The following is a 20,484-nucleotide window of genomic DNA, read 5'->3' as shown; positions in this document are numbered from 1 at the left end:
AGAAGGAAGGAAGGAAGGAAGAAGGAAGGAAGGAAGAAAGGAAGAAAGGAAGAAAAAGAAAGAAAGAAAGAAAAGAAAGAAAGAAAGAAAGAAAGAAAGAAAAGAAAGAAGAGAAAGAAAGAAAGAGAAGAAAGAAAAGAAAGAGAAGAAGAAAGAAAGAAAGAAAAAGAAAGAAAGAAAGAAAGAAAGAAAGAAAGAAAGAAAGAAAGAAAGAAAGGCAGGAAGGCAGGAAGAAGGCAGGAAGAAGGAAGGAGGGAAGGAGGGAAGGAAGGAAGGAAGGAAGGAAGGAAGGAAGGAAGGAAGGAAGGAAGGAAGGAAGGAAGGAAGGAAGGAAGGAAGGAAGGAAGGAAGGAAGGAAGGAAGGAAGGAAGGAAGGAAGGAGGGAAGGAGGGAAGAAGGAAGGAGGGAAGGAGGGAAGGAAGGAAGGAAGGAAGGAAGGAAGGAAGGAAGGAAGGAAGGAAGGAAGGAAGGAAGGAAGGAAGGAAGGAAGGAAGGAAGGAAGGAAGGAAGGAAGGAAGGAAGGAAGGGAGAAACAAAAGAAAGAAAGAAACAAAAGAAAGAGAGAAAGAGAAAGAAAGAACACAACTTAAGAATCAAAAGTCCAGAATTCAGTTCCCAAAACCACCACTTTTCATCCTTGTGAGCTAGGGTAAGCTATATAACTTTTCTAAGCCTCAATCTCTTCATCTATATAATGGGTATTTTATTATATCTGATTTCTCTCACAAAGTTATTGTGATGAAAACACTTTAGAAAATGTAAAGCTGTTAAATGTATATGAAATGTAATTATTAAAATTGAAGTATATCAATATTGAGAAGCATGACATAGTGAGAGAGGCAGACTAAATTTGGAAGACTTGGGATCTAGCCCATATTTGATAAACACTAATTATGTGATGGTGGGTAAGTCACTTAACTTCCCAGTGCCCCAGGAAGCTAAAATGATAATCAGTTTCTGATTTGTACTGGTCAAGATACTATCTCTATGATCTCAGGCAAGTTCCTGAACCTCCCTTAACTGAAGGCCTCAGTTTCCTCATTTGTAAATAAGGAATTTGGTACCTTCTAGCTCTAATATAATCATATGATCCTATAAAATCACATCTTGATTAAATCCATTCTTCCTCACCACTAAAAATGATGATATCAAAACAAAACAAAGAGCAATCCTATATCTTTAAATTTATAATTTACTGATGTACTTTTATACATCTTTGGTTTCATCACAATTCTACATGGTATGCTTAGATTTGAAGTACATTTAAAAAAAAATACAACAACCAGGGCAGCTGTGTAGTTCAATGGAGAGCCAGCCTTGTAGATAGGAGGTCCAAGGTCCAAATTTGACCTCAGATACTTACTAGCTGAGTGATCCTTGGCATGTCACTTAATGCCAGTTGCCTAGCCCTTATTGCTCTTCTGACATGGAACCAATACTTTATTGATTTCAAAAGAGAAAGTAATTTTTTAACTATAATAACCAAACTTCAGAAGTCTTAACTTGGGGTATGTAACATTTTAAAAATAACAATAACTATAATTTATGTCTACTATGAGCTAAGCAATTTACATATATTAGTGCAGTTGATCCTCACAACAACCCTGGAAGGGAGGTGCTATTATTTTCTCTATTTAACAGTTGAGGAAACTGAGGCAAACAATAACTAAGTGATATAATTAGCCAGTGATTATCTGAAACTGAATCTGAACTCAGGGCTTTATGATTCCAGGCCCAGCACTCTATACATTGCATCAGCTAAGTGCCTTTTTTAATGCATTGGCAACTGTATTTCAATATAAGTAGTTTCTTTGGTAAACTTACATATTTTGTTTTATGCATTTAAAGACATTATTCTTTAAAAAAGGATCTGTCAAAAGAATCCATGACCCAAAAGAGGTCAAGAAGGCAGCTCTAAGAAAGACTCCATCAAGTATTAGATGTAATGAAAGGCAATGGTTCGTGTTTGAAACCTCCATAAAAATAATACTGTAAAATAAAAAAAAAAGTTATTGTGGTCAAAATAACTAAATGTTTATCAGTAGCCAAATTCCTTTATGCTTCTAGTTTTAAAATATTTATTTCAACATTGGAAAGAAAAAACTTACCTTCCAAATTTTCAATTTTTTCAATGTTGTTCAAAGCTAAATTCAGATATTGTAATTTCTTAAGTCTGCTAATATTTTCTGAAATAAACCAAGAATTGAATTATTTTTTATTATAAAAGAACTTTTTATGAACATCAAATGGTGAACACAGGCAGGCCTCATCAAGCAATCTCTGAAGTCACCACAGACAGCAAAAGTGCTGAGGAATATGGGCTGAGTCATGATTCCTACGGGAACAAAAGATGATTGTGACAAGGGCCTCCAACCTGAAGGAAGGTTCTAAGGTCATAAATTTAGAGTCCACCAAGACCAATCCCTTCATTATAAAAGTTAAGAGACTTGCCCAAGGTTACCGATATGAAAATCTCCAAGGTGGGATTTGAACCCATGTCTTCCTGATTGTACCTCCAGTACTATCTCCGGTATACCAAGCTGTCTCTAGCCATAATTTAAAATATTAATTAATGAAAAGAAATTAATTAATAATGAGCTTTTTAAGGTTTATTTTATATCACAACAGGAAGATAAAAAATTCTACCAAAAGATAAAAATAGAAGACAGATTCACTAGAATACTACTTCAAATGAGGTATCATTGTGAAAATATTTTTATAATGTATAAAAATGGGAGAGAGACTCATAGACTCTTGGAAAATGGGAATTCTTAGTTAGTACCATTTAGAAAACAGTTTACCTTTTCATTAAGTGCCAAATTATTGTTCATGAAAGCTTTTTATAAGTAGTTTATTGCATGAAATTATACCTTTGATCTAATAACTATTGCATTAAGTTATTGTTATATAATAATATTTTATTATTTTATCATCATCATTCTATTACTAAATGAGGACATTTGTTTAAAGTGTCACTATAACCAGGCATAGACAGAGTAGATATGGAGAGAGGTAAAGGATAAAATCAAAAGTAATCACATTTTGATCCTGGGAAACATTGAAGATTAATAGAAATTGGAAAGTTTAGAAGGGGAAGGAGTTTGGGGAGCAAGATGAGGGGCTGAATTTCCAGGCATGTTGTGTTACTGTGGAATGTAGGAAGTTGAAATGCCATGTAGGCAAGTGGAAATGAAAAATAAGAACTCAAGAAAATAAATTAGAGCTATATAACTAAAAGTGAGAATTGTCAAAGTGAATATGAATGCTAAAGCTGTGGAACTAGATGAGATCAACACAAGTAAAGAATGTAATGGAGAAAAATGCAGAGAACCAAAAAATATATCCAAATTAAGGTTAGGTGAGTGAAAGGCAGAAAAGTGAGTTAGAAATACAGGAGTAATTATAGATGTAATTGAAGAGCCAAAGGATTTTTCAATGCCACAGAACAATCAAAGAAAATAAATAATAATAACAGACTAGTGGTTAGAAAGGTATTATCAGAGGATTTAGTGTTGAAATGAGCACTAAAAGTACAGTTTCATTTTGAGCAGATGGGACAGAACCAGATTCCAGAGGGTTAAAAAGTGAGCTTCATTATGCAAAGAAAAAATAATAAAAACTTGAATAGTTAAAAATATTTGGAAGCAAAATTTGAAACTTTTTAACAATTCTGGAAAGGCTTGGTATAGCATGCTACCATTTATTAGCTTTAAAAGAACCAGCTGTGGAAATGAAGAAAATGGGAAACTATTTTGGATCTGTACAATTAGTACTAAACTTCCATGTCCCCATGCATAAAGGCTGGTGATTTGATATAACAGCCTTTTAATTCAACTATGTGCCAGAACTTCTAATTTCTACTAAAGATGCTTGAAATAATTATCTGAAGAAATCTGGAAGATTTCAATGTCTAGTAAAAAGGAATGCAAAGTCTAAGTTTTCAACAAACAATTCTAAATTATGCATATATAACAACAGCAACCAAAAAAATTCAAATTTAAAAATTTCACACTGTAGACACCCTCCAAAACCCCAAAACCTTACAAAACCCCCAAACCTTCCAACTAAGTCAATATTTATACTAATAGTCAAAATCCACAGCATACTTGCTAACATGTATGGCACAAGTGACCATTTCAAGCCTTCCCTGTTCTCAAACTTAATAGAAATTCTTGCTTCCTCGTCTGAACAACAAAATATTTTAATCTTCACTTACTATAATTTAACAATATATTTTGCAGTGTAATTATTTGTGTATCTAAGACATGCTCACACACACACACTCACCCTATATGCCAGGAGAGTAGCAACTATCTTTCTTCTGTTTATTCACCAATGTGACTCACCTTGAACAGAGTGAGTGCTCAAGAGATGAAATCTTTTCCATGAAGCCTTCCTCAACCCCACCATCTTGAAATGACTGTTCTCATCTGAATTCATTAAGTAGATATTCTAATACATTCTGTAAAGCAGGAAGGCTGGCCAGCAGCCTTCCCACAAATAGGAAAGATAGAAAGCTGCCCTTGGGGAAGGACTACAGTCGAGGAGATGGACAAGAAGCAAGCAGACAAGCCCCTACCACTCAGTTATCAAGAGGACATGATACCACTAAGTAGTCCTAAATAAACAATATGTGGACATAGAAGTATAGAGATTAGCTGAGAGGAAAACCTGGTCTTTTAGAGTGAATACTCTAAATCCAGACCGCTCCTGCATTAGGATTAGAAAGATAATAAGAAAAGATAGAGAGAGGAAGTTAAAGAGTGAGTTTAGCCAGAGGCTAAGTTCCCTGAACTACAGAGTTAGGTGAAAGGTGATGGGGCAAAGAGGGCTGGCCTTCTGTGGAGCTCCTATTTATTTCCTTTGAGATGCAAATGTGCACAATACATAGGCATGAGTGCAAGTGTATTATCATTGGTCACTTGTAAATTACAACAAGGTATAGGTGTGGTTTGTCTTAGTGAGGTGAGCACCAAGAAACCTGAGTTCCTGCCTAACCTGGGGGAAGCTGGGATCAAGGGTCAACAGGCTTTACTAGCCATGCGCAAGACTGAGCATGCTCTCTTCTAAGGCAATCTTTACATTCTAACTGTTTCCCTTGTCCATAGATAGGTGTGGACTGCTACATTCTGAGTTTATATTCTAATATTTTGAATAATATTCTAATAGCATATCTGGTCTATTCGATATGCATATTCTGATTTGTGTTCCATTTGTCTTTTATCATCTGACTTCCCTGTATTGGATTGTAAGCTTCCTGAGGGAAAGTTGTACTTATCTTCATAGAACCTCGAGTGCCTAGATATGCTTTACATGACAACTTCAAATGAAGGTATTCCCTCACTGACAAAAAACTTCCTTCTGTACATTACTAAGACTGTAAGTTATTGCAGCAAACTAAAATTAAAAATTCAACTTAATGACTAACCTTCTGGTGGTTAACCTCTTTGAAGTTAGAAACACCAGTCTTTAGATAATACAGAGAGAGTGTGTGGAGCATGTATATTATATATAGAGTTCTCACACACATCTATACATACATGCCTATATATACACATATATTCATATGTATGTGTTGTGTATGAATATTACACATGCTTACATATATATATGTACAAACACACTGTGATAGAGAGAGATAGAGATAGAGATATATGCTATAAAGTCTGTTTCAGAGCCCATGTCTAAAACCTTTACAATTTAGTAGGACAAACCTATCCTGGCATAATCTGTGAGAACCAGCCTCCACATCATAATGAACCATTGGAGTAGAGTTTTAAGAAGAAAATAGCTCAACTAAACTGTTTAATAAATATTTCCTGCTTCTAATTAACCCCAGTGATAATTGTTTCTTCCCACCATTTTCATCTTCAATTGATCAATAAACACTAAAATAAGAATGAATATCAGTGAGGCATTTTGTGACAAAGAACTGGGATCATTTCCAGTAACATTCCACACTTCACTGTTCTTCCATATTCCCTTGGCCTTGTGATTGGTGAAAACATTTGGTTAATCCTAGGAACATATTCCTTTTCATCACTAGTCTTTTTACCAAAGCTACATGGAGTACTATCAAAAACTCAAGGCCATGAGGCAGCTAACTGGCTCATAGTTTAGAGTGCCAGGCCTGGAGACGGGAAGTCCAGGGTTCCAATTCTAACCTCAAACACTTTCTAATTTATGTAACCCTGGACAAGTCACTTAACCCCAATTGCCTGGCCCTTCTTACTCTTTTACTTCAGAAAAAATACTTAGTATCAATGCTAAGACAGAAGGTAAAGATTAAAAATAATAATCTGAAGGTTACAAATAGCTAAATGAAATTCATCTCCTTTCTATTCCTCTCTAAACTCTCTGGTAGAAGATATGACACATAGTTGAACTGATTAATGGATAACAAAGGGTGATAATCAACATCTGAAGTATATTTTCTTATTCTACATAAAAGATTGATGCTTCCTTTATGAAAGTTTTCCAATTCAAAAATGCTAATGAAACTGAGAACAAATTGTTAAAAACTTACCAATTTTTGCAATAAGATTGTTTTGAAGATAGAGAATTTTTAAATCTCGACACCATTTATCAATATTTTCTAATTTTTCAATTTCTTGTTGATGCAAGGAGAGCTCCTCCAAGGAAAATATTTCACAGTTGTTGTGTTCTGCATTTTTCCTAATCAGTTCTTCAGTAACTGAAAAACAATTTATTATTATACATATTTCATTCAAAATGACTTACTTTATACTGAATGATGGAGATAATAGGTTACTTTTTAACTAAAAATTAATTATTTACCCTTAAAATATTGTTAAATACATGTGCTAGAAGATTATAATTGAAGTACATAACACTAATGTGCCAATGCTAACAGTTATTGTTAGAAAAGGTGAAAAAACTGTGAAATAAAAAAAATCAGAACCAAGAGAGTAAGTAAATATGATACCATCACCAACAGTCAGTCAATTAAGTGCCTACTACATGCCAGGCATGATACCACTTGCTAAGGAACAAAGAAAGGCAAAAGTCAATCCCTGTTCTCAAGCAGCTCACAATCTAGAGTGAAAGACAACTTTCAAATAACTATTTAGGAAAAAAAGAAATATGCACAATAAATTGGAGAAAATCCATAGAGGGAATCCATAATATGATGGAGGTACAGGATAGGATTCTCATAGGAAGCAAAACCTCAGTTGAAACTTGAAAGATGCAAGGAGTCAGAAATGAAGGAGATAATCCTAGTCATGAGCAACATCCCAAGAGAAAACCTGGAATTGAGAGATGGAGTATCTTGTAAGAAGGAGAGCAAGGAAGCTAAAATGGCTGGACAGCAGTGTACTCTTGGTGAGAGGAGAGTGAGGTTTAAAGTTGTAAGAAAGGAAAGGTGAGAGGGTTATGAAGAAAGGACAAGAAGAATGAGGGTTAAAAGAAGGCCAATGAGCCAACATGTGGGAGGTGCTAAGTGCTAGAAATACAAAGAAAGGCAGAAGTTCATATACCAACTGTTGAGCCAACATAAGAACAATGGTATAAAATATGTTGAGTAAATGAAAGGTAATCTCAGATGAAAGACACTAGCAATGAGGGTTGCTATTTAGATATGGAAAAGGCCTCAAGCATAAAGTGAGATTTGAAATGAGTCTTGAAGGAAGCCAGAGAAGTAGCCAGGAGCCATAAGTGGGAAGGGGGAACATGGTAGGGATGGGGACAGTCAGTGAAAGGCAAGGAGATGGGATATTCAGTGTTATATGAAAGATAAACAAAGGAGGACTTCAAGTGTAAGAAGAAGGAAGGATAGGAAGGGGCTAATATATAAAGGAATTTAAATTTCCAACAGGACTTTATATTTGATCCTGAAGGTAACAGGTAACTGCTGGTATTTATTGAGTTAAGAAGTGATATCTGCATTGTAGGGAAATCATGTCAAATACTCAGCAGAGGATCAACTGTAATGGGAAGAGATTCCGGGACAGGAGAAGCAAGGAAAAGCATCAAGAAGGATATTACAACAGTCCAGGTTTGAGAGGATGTAAACAGATGGATTAAGGAGGGTGATTGCAAGTGGGGATTTGAAGATGACAACTAGCTTGTGAGTTTGGGTAATGGGGAAAATGGTGGTGTTTTAAACTGAAATGGGAAGTACAAAAGAAGGCAGAGTTTGCAATGGAAAATAATGAATTCTACTTGGAACAAAGTTAGATTAAAATGTCTAAGGGAGATCCAGTTCATGCTATTTTGTAGACAGATGGTGAAATAACACTGGGAGTTAGATCTAGATAGACTGATCTGAAAGTCATTTGCACTGAGATGATCACTGAATCCATGGAAGCATATCACCAAGGGAGACAGTATAGGAGAAAAGAAAAAAGGACACCAGCAAATCTTGAGAGGACATCCACATTTAGTGGGTTTGCCCTAGATGAAGAACCAGGAAATAAGATTGAGAGGAAAGTCATCAAGGGGCAGCTAGGTGGCTAGGGGGTTAAAGAGTCTGGCATGCAGATTGGAGTTCCTGGGTTCAAATGTGGCTTCAGATACTTCCTAGTTGTGTGATCTTGGGCAAGTCACTTAACTCCAATGGCCTAGTCCTTAGTGCTCTTCTGCCTCAGAACTGATACTTAGTATCAATTCTAAGACAGGAAAGGGTTTTAACATTTAAAAAGAGAAAGAGAAGGAAGGAGTCAAACATAGGAAGAGATCTAGGAGGGAGAGATTATTAAAAAAGAGAGATGAGAGTATCTTAAAAAAGAAGAGAAACAACTTAGTCAAAGACTAGAGATCAAGAAGGATGGAAAGTGGCTCATTAGATTTTATAATTAAGGGATCATTGTAACCTTGTAACCTCAGAGAAAGCCTTTCAATTGAATGATGAGGTGGGTAACCAGACTCCAGAGAGTTTAGAGAAGAATAAGAGGAGAGGGATTAAAGGAATTGACTGCAGACAGCTTTCTCAAGGAGTATAGCCACAAAAAGGAGGCAGCAAATAGGATTAGTACTTGTACAGAACGTCAGATCAAGTGAAGGTATTTTTAAAGATGTATGGGAGATAGATGAGTGCGTAGGTAGGCAGGCAGTGTGTATGGAAGCAGAACATCGTCAGGGGGAATAAATGTTAGTGAGAGAATTGAGATGATGGGTGCAAGATGGGCATCCCAAAGAGGATAGTGGAAGGGGTAAGTAGATATGATAGACTGGATTCAAAATTAATTTGGGGATTCCCTGGGAAGTCTCAGGATCAAGGAGGCCACAGGCCAGTGGCCTAAATATGGGGCCCAATAAGCATTTATTAAACCCCAGTGTGCCAGACACTGCAGTAGTTGCAGGCAAATATGCATATATATTCTAAGAATATACTTATACAAGACAATGAAAAGAATTAAATATATTTAGGGATGGAGGGCATAAGTAGTTGTGGGGATCAGGAAAGTAGGTAAAAGGTAAATGTTTAAGCTGTATTCTTGAAGGAAGAGAGTTCCTGATAGGAACAGATAAGGAAGGCATGCCTTTCAAGGATCTGGAACAGGTAGCACAAAACCTGGAGATGGGAAATGGAGCATCATGTGCAAGGAACAGAGAAAGAGAGAGGACAAAAGAAGAAAACAATGTAGATAATGAGACTGGAAATGTAGGTCAAGACCATGGATATATAGGGCAAGGTAAAAGAGGTAATAATAATGTCCAAGTAAAAACCTGTGAGAGAAGAAAAGTAATGTCTTTCCTAGAAATAGACAATTTGGGGGGGGGGGGGAGGGAGGGAAGTGAGGGAAGGTTTGGGAGAAAGTGAATGAATTCTGTTTCAAACATGTTGAATCTCAAATATCCCCAAGAAATCCAGTTATAATTGTCAATTAGCAATGGGCGATACTAAACTGAAGGTCAAGAGAAAAACTAAGGCTAATCTTATAGATCAGGGGGTCATCTGCATAGCGATGATAATTAAAACCAAGGGAGCTTATGAGGTCACCAAGAGAGTGAAGAGACAAAAGAAAAGGGTTCAGGACAAAAACCTCAAGGAGCCACCACAGTTTGGAGGCAAGATACAGATGATGAAATAGAGAAATGAATATGAAAAGAAACTGGACCTTAAGCAAATCAGAGAAAGTATTATCACAAAAACATATCAAAGAAAGTGTATTCAGAAGAAACAAGTCAGTGTGGTCAAATGCAGCAGATTGGACAAGAAGAAGAATGAAGAATGATTAAAAAAAAACTGTCAGGTTTGGGAATTAAAAGAGTTTTGGTTACTCTGGAGAGAACAGTCTTTTCTTGTTTTTCTTTTAGAGTGAAATGGGTTCCAAATGGGAAAAACCTCATAAAGGTCATAATGTTTATCTGAATTACTGAATATGACAGAAGAGTATGTATACTAGGACTTTTCACACTCTGAAACACAGTTTTGAATAAAATCTGCTTCTTTTTCCATTAGCCTTATGAAAAAGGTTTCCAAAAACAATGCTTATATCTTGATGATTTAATTATGAATGTCTGTTCCTCATTTATTGATGAAACACTTGCCCTTTTCTGTATCATTCTTATATAAGTCTAATATGTTCAATCAAGTCCCATTGTAAAAAATAGACTCGAACTCTGGACTTCAATCCCCACAAGCCTTTGCTTCCTTGCAGAGAGAAACTAATTTCTACCTGCCTCAGATGCCTCAGCCTCCCCTAAATTTTAATCTTTACACCATAACTTTAAGACACATCAAGACATTTCTACTATTTTCACCATCATGAAAAAATAACTTATTCCTAATTCTATTTTGAAATGAATTGAAATGAATTAAATTCAATTCAACACAACTCAGTATGTTGTTATCAAGTGTCTACTATGTATAAGCATCAAGGAATAAACTAGATACAGGAGATACAAAGGTGAAAATCAAAACAATTTCTGCCTTTAAAGAGCTTACTGACACTTATCAATTCTAAGACAGGAGATAAGGGTTTTAAAATTTTAAAAAGAAAAAATAAAAAGGGAATAAATCAGACATATAGGAAGAGATCTAGGTGGGAGTAGTCATTAAAATCAAAAGATGAGATTACTCATGAAAAGAAGAGAATCAATTTAATCAAAGGCTGGAGATTAAGAAGTATAGAAACTTTGTTCCAAAGGATTCATGATGAAAATTAGGATCCACCACCAGAGACCTAATGAACTTTTGAGTGCTGATTGAAGCAGACTTTTTTCACTTTATTTTTCTTGCCTTTCCTTTGCAACAAGACTAGTATGGATATATATTTTGTATCACTTCATATTTATATTTTAAAGTATGTTGTTTGCTTTCTCAATGCAGTGGGTAAAGGGTTGGAGGAGGGAGAGATAAAATTTGGAACTCAAGATATTTTTTTTTTTAAACCCTTACCTTCCGTCTTGGAGTCAATACTGTGTATTGGCTCCAAGGCAGAAGAGTGGTAAGGGCTAGGCAATGGGGGTCAAGTGACTTGCCCAGGGTCACACAGCTAGGAAGTGGCTGAGGCCAGATTTGAACCTAGGACCTCCCGTCTCTAGGCCTGGTTCTCAATCCACTGAGCTACCCAGCTGCCCCTGGAACTCAAGATATTAAAAGGATGTTACAGAGCTTTTGTCTCTAGAAGTATATTCCAGGGGGAGCTCTGAGATTAATATAGAGCTGTATACTCAAAAGGGTTTGGTCAGAACAAAGCTAATGAATAATCTGACAATGGATTAGTTGTTAATTTGTGGAATGAGTCTTATCATAAGGTTTCTGGTGAATGCCCAAGGAAGCTCACACACAAAAGTAAATGTCTTTAAGCAGCAGTAGTTGTGTAAGGCAATAGCAACCCCTCAAAAAGAGCACAAGTCTGCAAATTTCACAAAGATAAACGGTGGGAATTTTTGAAATGCTCACTTAGCATAGCAGGGAAAAGGCCACCCAACAGCAATAGCAATACACAATTAAAAGAAATTAAAAGAAAATGGAAAATCACAGAGCAAGATAGAACTGTGAAAATCTGGAATTTCCCAGTGGTTCTGTTCTAAACTGTACTATATTAAGCCAGAGCCTTCTGCAGCATACCATTTTATAGCACCTTTGAAAATTGTTGTTTCACAACACAGCTTCCCCTGTAATGGCAAACATTAGTACTAAAAACAGATTCTGAAACAAGAAATATGCCTGAATACCTACATGTAATTGGGAAATGACAGTGTTTCACAGTTCTATTCTGAAAGCTGTTTATAATTCTATCCATCTAATTTAGATCAGTTATATATCTTTTTAAAAAGTTGTTTATATAAATTACTTTTAACTTTTTCAATTAACAAAAATATTTTTCTATATACTCCACTCCACTACTTCCCACTTGAAAAACAAGAAACAAAACCCTTGTAACAAATACACAGATCAAGCAAAACAAATTTCCTCATTAGACATGTACAAAATATATGCATTTCTCATACCCTGAGTTCATCACCTTTCTGTTAAAAGTTTTTTGAAATATTTGGAACTATACCCTAAAAGTTACTAAATTGTGTCACTGTTGAACCTGTATACCAGAGAGATCAAAGAAAGAGGAAGAAGACTCATAGGTCTTCTAGTAGTAGTTCTTTTAGTGGAGGGGAAGAACTAGAAGCTGAGGGGGGTGCTGATCAGTTGAGAAATTACTGAGCAAATTATGGTATATGAATATAAAGGAATATTATTATATAAAAATAATGAAAGGGGTGATTTCAGAGAATCTTGTGACAGCCTATGTAAACAGCAATTTAAACAATAACAACACTATAAAGACAAGCAACTTTGAAAAGCTTTCATAAATTATTTAAATTCTTTCCTGATATGTACTTTTGAGAGACCATTTAGCCAAAGATCTCAAAATGTTTCGCAAATGTCAATTTGACCTCATGGGATGGTAAGCAATTATGTAAGGCACAAAATAAAGAGGGACAAAACAAATAGAACACAGGAAAATTTCTGTTTAAAAAGTTATTGAATTTCACTTTTCAATGTAAATTAAATTTAAATTTAAAAAAATCAAGGCTTCTGATAACATATGGATTTACTAAAGTTAATAAAGATTTGCCCTGTCATAATTCTTCTTTCTTTTGTAAACTTGGGCAGAAATCCTATGGGACCTAGGTCCCCTTTCCCCAGAAGGAAAGCAAACCACAGAGAGATTCATGCCAAGCATGGACTCCTAGAAACTTAAGATGATGATTACCTAAAGGACATGGTAAGAAACATGAGCCCCTACAGGATCAAAGTCCCTCCTTCCCCAAGGGGAGGAATACCAGAGGTATCCTGTGCCTGTAAAAGTCAAGAATGATCTTTATTAATGTAGCAGTCCACCCCTAGCTATGGGCAAGGGGAACAGTTAGTATGTACAGATTGTCTTAGAAGAGAACATGCTCAGTCTTGAGCATGCTCAGTCTTGCACTTGGCTAGGAAAGCCTCTGACCCTTGACCCCAACTTCCCACAGGTTAGGCGGGAAAACAGGTTTCTTTGTGCTCATCTGGCTAAGAGAAACCACACCTATACCTTGTCGATAACCAATGATAATCATCCCTATGTATTGTGTATATTTGCATATCACAGAGATTAAATACAGCCGCAGCAAGCTCCACTCTTCTCTCTTCCTCTCTTCTCTTTCTTCCTCACTTGGATCTCAGCTCTCACTGATGTCTGGCCAAGCTCCATCTTTAATCCTTCTCTCTCTCTCTCTCTCACCTGGGACCTGGCCTTCGGCCAGGCACTTTCTTTTCTCTATCATCTCTCCGACCTGTGTGGTATTAAGTTTGGATCACTGGACGGGTACAAGCCTTCTGAGTAGTCCACTGATCGGAGTTTTGCTGTGGCTCATTGATAATTAATAAGGCCTGCATTTCTGACTCATTCCTGCCACCTCATATCTATAATTTGGCTCCGCCATCCCCCTCATGGTATCCAAAACTTCTATCCTTCCTCTATCTTCCTACCTTAAAGCTTCTCTCCCCTCAGGAAGCTTTAATTAAGCAGGAACAGCTCAACAAAGGGAAAGCAGGGAATGATTTTCTAACTAAGAGAGGTAGGAAGTAGGCTGATACAGGGAAGGAATAGGATGTAAAATGGATGGAGAATATCAAGAAAGGAGTGTGAAGGGCTCAAGGCATGGGGATAAAGAATTCTTAGAACTGGGGCACAGACTCCTTGATACTTTTTGGAACATGGAGGACAGTCAAGATGAGAAGGATGATGAAAGAATCAGAAGGTCAGCTGATAACTGACTGTACTTCCAGCTGGGTTGATTCTTGGTCATCACAGAATATCATTGGTTTGTCAACCATTTTGTATCCTGATTGGTCCAGTTAGTCCCACACTGTTCCCCTTGGTTACCTGAAGAGTTGGAGGAGAGGGGCTCAAGCAAATCAAGGTAGTTGCATATTCCTTTTCACACTTTCTTAAATTTAATTAAATTACATGGATATTAAAAGTACTTTCCTCCAATATTGAGACCTTTCAGCAGGGAACCATATTGAGGAACTCAATCCAACTTTATTAAAAGAGACTTATTTTCAAATTGTTATTTTAGTGCCTTAATGGGATTGAGGTCACTGGCACCTAGTAGCATAAAAGAGAAAAAAGGGAAAATAGGGAAGGGAGAAAGGAGAGTTTATTAATTCCAGCTATTTGCTATTGGCTGGACTCTAGCTTCACTTGCTTTAGCATATTTCAGAAGGGCTTCTGTTCAGGACCCAAAGATCTAGTGACATCTAAGTGAGAAGTTAGTATGCACTTCCTCTTATTCTCTATATCCAATGGAAGGTACAGAATGAAAAACAATGAATTTTAAGTACCATAAACAGCTATCCCAGTGCTTCTTTAAAAAGAGCCAAAGATAAACCAGGAACTCTGTGAATATTGCAGAGATGAGAGAGAAGAATGTCAAAGCTTTGAGGTTGTTCAGTTTTTCATGCTACATACACTTGATGTGGCTTTTGCAACAGATTATCTCTACCTTTTCCCAATGGATATACCAAAGAAAAGATTAAGGATCAGCTAAAGTCAAACTTGAAGTGGGCTGGCATTACACCAAAGCAACTAGAACTCGCTGCCTTTGTCAGAAGCAGCTGGCGAACTCACATTAACCATGCCGCCACCACCTTTGAAGATGAGCAACGTTGACGTCTTGCCGCTGCCCGTGAACGCCGATACCAGGCCACAACCGCACCTCCCGTAACAACTAGCGTCCCATGCCCCATGTGCCACAAACTTTGAGCCTCAGTCTTTGGACTTCAAAGCCACATGAGGGAACATCAATAGATGATAAATGCACAAAGACAATTGTCATTCTCGGTCACCGAGAGACTACCACTATACTATACTATACAATTAATACCTCATTCAAAGAGCATCATTAGCAAAAGAGATATTCTGAGTAAGTCTTCCAGATAATTGAGGCATACACCTTTGATAACAATGCCTTTGTATCATAATTTTATCTAGGAATCTTTCTAAAATGTGGCACATACTTTTTGGTTTCCTTAAACATATTATGTGAAATGAAATAAATTAAATTTTAACTCATGTGGATGACTCTATATTGTCTAAAGGGCCTAATAGAACATGTTGGGCTCTTTTTTTTTCTATATATCTATACTAAGGACCCTAGAGTCCTTATGTCTTTTTCTTATTTCAAATTGTCACTTATGAAAACAAGAAAATTTGGGCATGGACTCTATGGAACTTAGATCTCTCTTCCCCCAAAGGAGAACTACATCTTAAAGTATTGTGACAAGCACAAGTCTTGACCAAGACCTCTGCCCCTCTTTCCCTGAATAGGAAGAAAAACAAGAGATATCAAGTACCTAAAAATTAAAAGCAATATTTATTAAGCAAGGATGTACATGCACAAGGTAGCAAATCAATATAAAACCAAAAAGCTCAAAGTATAGTTACCAACAGTTACTATTATAATTCTTAGTAAAGGGAGGTGGGAAAGGGGCTGGAAGGAGCCAATCCAGGGAAGGATCTGGGGTGGTATGCATGGAGAGTTTCCAGGGGCAGGGGTGAAAGATTACCAGGTGTAAGGGGAAACAATTTTTAGGAGTTCAAATAGTTTAATATGATAACAAGCATGAACTAATCAGATCCCATTCTTGAAAATACAATATGGCATTGAATAGCTACACCATCATATTGCTTTGTTAAATGCAATAGTGAATAATATGAAATAGCTCAATCAGAGATAATGAGTCTGGGAACAAGGAGAGAAGTTTTATGACCATAGATATGAAATCTGAAACCAGACTCACTGACATGAAGCCCAGGACTTCTGAATGACTTATCTCAGAGAGATTGTGAAAACTGATATAGAATGAACCAGAAGAGGTAGAAACCAAATTCAATCTACTATCTCAGAGCTGAGAGATCTGACTTCCATTTCTACTTCAGCCTGGCTATAATTTTCAAAGACAGTTTCTTCAGGTTACTCTAAGTTACAAAGTCAGTTTCTCCAAATCACTCTGAGTTTCAAGTTAAAAATAAAAAGTCAATCTTACACAGAATCAACATATCAATATAGTTGTCAAGATAATTTACACAGATCTAATAGTTCTGACATTATTAGTTTTCATTAGAATATATTCTACCTTTTATACATAAGCTGCCTTATCATGAGCATATATATAACTTAGCCTCTCAGTTTCTCCTAGCACTCTAAAACTGAAAAAGTTAAAGCTAAAATGTTAATCTGCAACTGACATGGAGTTTCCACACTGGATTTTCCACACACAGATGCAATCACTGAACTTGAAACAATTACTTTTTTGGTTGTAGACTCAAAAAAAATGGAAAATGCCAAAGTTTTATACAGTATTAATTTGTTTTGCTTATAAACCTTTCAAGTAGATGTACAGATAAACTAGAGCAGCAAGGTCCAGTGATTTAGCAACATCTGAGGACAATTATAACAAAAATAGGAACTTAAAAAACCATAAAATATATTTCAGAATATGACAGGGCAACTTGTTAGAAAAAAAAAACTGGCATTAAAGAATTTTTCAGAGAAATGCGATCTTTGTTTTCTATTTCTAATTATTTCTAATGTATTTCTAATTACAACAAATATTAGAACCTAATATATAAATCAATCCTAGTGAGCAAAAAGAGGAGGAGCAAGCAGGAATCAAGGTAGTTCTACATTACATAATAATGTATCTGCATCAAAAGTCCCTTGTTCTTTTGATACAGGATCAATTGCTAGTCCTAAAAATTAAAGGTCAACTGCGATAATACTTTATTTCTTGAATTCTTGATTTGGAAAAACTATGGAACTTAACCTAGATCTTCTGTACTAATAAATATTTCAATATTATCAAAAGAAGAAAATTCTGTCATTTTTATCATTACTAATAACTTTTTCTGTAACATTTTAAGGTTTATAAGGTGATCTTTTTCACTATAATCTTGTGAAACAGATGATGCAGATATTATCCCCATTTTACAAATGAAAAGATAGGGATTTAAGGAGGGTACAACTAATAAATTTGGGAGCTAAAATTCAAATCCAGGTCATTGGATTATAAATTATTGAAATAGCCCAGGCATTAGGAGACAAGGATCTGTACCATAGTGTGTACAGTACCATGGAAGAGAAGGGGGCATGTTCTAGAGATGTAGCAAAGGGGAAATCAATAAGTTTTGGCAACAAATTAGGTTAGGGAGCCTTAAAGAGTTAAGGATGGCAGCTGGATTGTGATTCTGGAGACTGGAAGGATAGTGTTACCCTCATTCTCAGCTCCTGTTTAGCCCAACTCTCTTATTTGATTATGCATAATCTTGCCTTATTCCTTAAAGATGTCTTTTATCTTATAGATCTCATATAGTATGCTATAACCTGTTTTAGAACCGACATGTGTTTTCCCACTGACTTTTGTACCACCTGAAATTGTATTTTGTTTTGTTTCTGAGTTCATGGAATTTTCTGACTCACAGTTATATAGCATTGTCAGGAGAATATTGGTGTGCCTCTATCACATTGATTTCTTAAAATTAGTACAAAGAACAAAGAGTTTTCTTTTGCTACAAATCTCACTATATTTATCTAAAGTAGCTTCATTAGAAGTCTAGGTAAATTGTAAAAAGGAGTAGAAAATTTCCACTTTTGAAGCTATTTTAAAAGTAAAAGTTGTTTTCAGTATTTGTATAATCACAGTGAAAACAAGATTGTATAGCTTTATGAATATTTTGGAGGCCCAGATAATATTTTGAAGACCCTAATTTGACTAATAAACCAAAATATGGAGTATTTTACCTTATTAATACTTTTCTTTAGATAATACTTATGCTTATATACTAAGCAGTATATATTAAATTTAAGTAGTGTACTAAAAGTCTTAGTGAGAACTTAACAGCTTTTAAAGCTATAAAAGCATAAAAACTTCACTAAGACTTTTGGGATATCCCAAATGAAAGGTTATCTTTCTTAAAAACTTATTGCCCATTAATAAATTTCTCATGTTTGATAACATTGAAGGAAGCAATTGTTATTGAGTTGAAGTCCACAAGCACCACCAATTACTTACTGATTATCTACTGATCATGAAACTGTTATTCAGAAAGGCCCTAGATCCCCAGAATGCCAGTGCCCCCTTCCCATGCAATTATCCAGAGAAGCAACCCCCATTTAGATTCAATGTAGCAACTACTTCCATAGGTAGCCACTTCCTTGGCCACCAGTGATAGGCCCCAAAATAAAAGTTCTCAACACCACAGTCCTTGACCCAGTCAAATAATTTAAAATCAGAAACAGGAATTTTATTTGTGAAAACCTAAACACTGCATTACCATCTGCTTCACTGCTATCCCCTCAGGCCCAGGGGATTTTTCTAGTTGAAATCTTCTTTATAAGTAATCTACCCCATTAGAATGTGAACTCCTTGAGATCAAAGACTGTCTTTTGTTTTTCTATTTTGTAGCCCCAAAGCTTAGCAGAGAGAACATTATACATACTAAGTGCTATTTTTAATTCATTCATTTATAAGCATTAGATAAAATATCACATGAGGGAAGTGCTCCTCACGATCTTATGTTTAAGGAGGGCTGAAAGGACTCACATTATCTTTCTATTCTTTAAAAACCAGAAAAGTGAATTAAGTTAGGATCCCTTGGATTTGGTCCTGCTTTGCCATTCTGTGACCACTGCAAGACTCTTCACCTTTTGTGACCTCAGTTTCAAAGAATGAAATAACTTCATAGAGCTAGGACTATAAGAGAACTCAGAAGCCATCTAGTCCAAGTAGATGAGATAGGACAAGGTCAAAAGAGAACGGGTGTCAGAAGTGAGACAGGAATCCAGGTCATCTTATTGCTAGAGATATCTGAACTCCCTTTCTGCTCTAGAATTCCATGATTCTTGTTCTCTGATCCATTACTCCCTTTCCAACTAAATGTAACAGCCACATAAGAAACATTTTTTTTCTTTTTGTAAGACTAGAACTAAGTACAATGAATGGAAAGAAATAAGTTTTAAAAAATGTGTGGATGCACTGGAGAACAGAAGAATTAGATCTTTACCAAGTTTCTATTCCTACTAGACTGGGCTAATATTGGTAGCACTCAAATAATGTATGAGAGTGACAAGGACATTTGTAAGGAGAGACTAAAGGAAGTCTATTATGAAGAATGTAGGAATAAGGCTTCAAACACAGATTGGTGAGAGAGGAGAGAGACTGGGATGAAGATAAGAACAGTAAAGAGATATGAGAGAAATTAGATTATTAGGATAAGACCAATGGGGTGTCCAGAAGAGGGATAGAGACATGATAGCTGGTGTGTGTGTGGGTGGGGTGGGGGGGTAGAATAGGAGATATCTGTAACAAGAACAAAGACAAAGAAAATTGTCCTAGGAGATAGTTAAAGGACAGCCAGGATGGAGTTAAAGCAAGAAAAGGCAGTAAGAAAATAACCTGTATTATTATTCTGTTGAAGAGTCAGAAGACAAAGAATGAAAATGGCTTCCTACTACTCTAAATACATCTTGCATCCTAAATCTGCTGAAGGCCAGTAGTCTTGGGATCTTCTAGGCAGGCACTAGATATGAGTACCTGGAACCAGAACCCCACAAAATAGACATAATCTTGTTCAAAAGATTATGAGATGTTCTAGGAGCAATAAAAAATATGGAATATAAGGGGAAATTATTAGCTAAATACATACTCATCAATATCAGAAATGATTCCAATATAATAAAATACAATACTTAATAATAATCCAAAAAAGGATATATTTTTATTCTTAAAAAATAGAATGATAACAAATTAACTCTCCTAGGTCAAATTAGTATTTTTCACAACTCAGGGCCCTTGGATGGGCATGTTGCCATCATTCATGCCCATCCAAGGGCAGGTTTTTAGCTACCTCTTCTCCCAACTTTTCCATTCTCCAGATGAGTCATGGCTTTAGCGTTAGACAATACCTTAGAGTCAATTAAATCTAACCCCTCATAACCTACTCCTTTACAACTCTACTTATTAAATTATCC

The 20,484-nt window shown here is 36.0% G+C and overlaps 1 protein-coding gene across 5 annotated transcripts in view; it reads right to left on the bottom strand.

Annotated features, from left to right (window-relative positions):
* Positions 1-20,484, bottom strand: part of DNAAF11 (dynein axonemal assembly factor 11) — a 103,026-nt gene that overhangs the window by 80,944 nt on the left and 1,598 nt on the right. The window contains exons 2-3 of one of the 5 annotated variants that reach the window (XM_007488351.3): positions 6,527-6,694; positions 2,109-2,186 (exon numbers count right to left, since the gene is read on the bottom strand). The exons of 1 other annotated variant lie outside the window; for it this stretch is intronic. In XM_007488351.3, coding sequence (XP_007488413.1) covers positions 2,109-2,186; positions 6,527-6,694 — 246 coding nt within the window. Of the gene's footprint in view, positions 1-1,824; positions 1,858-2,108; positions 2,187-6,526; positions 6,695-20,484 lie in introns of those variants that run through there. 3 more of the 5 variants (XM_016431901.2, XM_056823074.1, XM_056823072.1) reach the window with 3 other exon arrangements.

This window comes from Monodelphis domestica, chromosome 3 (genome assembly GCF_027887165.1).
Source record: "Monodelphis domestica isolate mMonDom1 chromosome 3, mMonDom1.pri, whole genome shotgun sequence".
NCBI classification, from domain to species: Eukaryota; Metazoa; Chordata; class Mammalia; order Didelphimorphia; family Didelphidae; genus Monodelphis; species Monodelphis domestica.
This window is presented reverse-complemented; position numbering and strand designations above follow the sequence as displayed.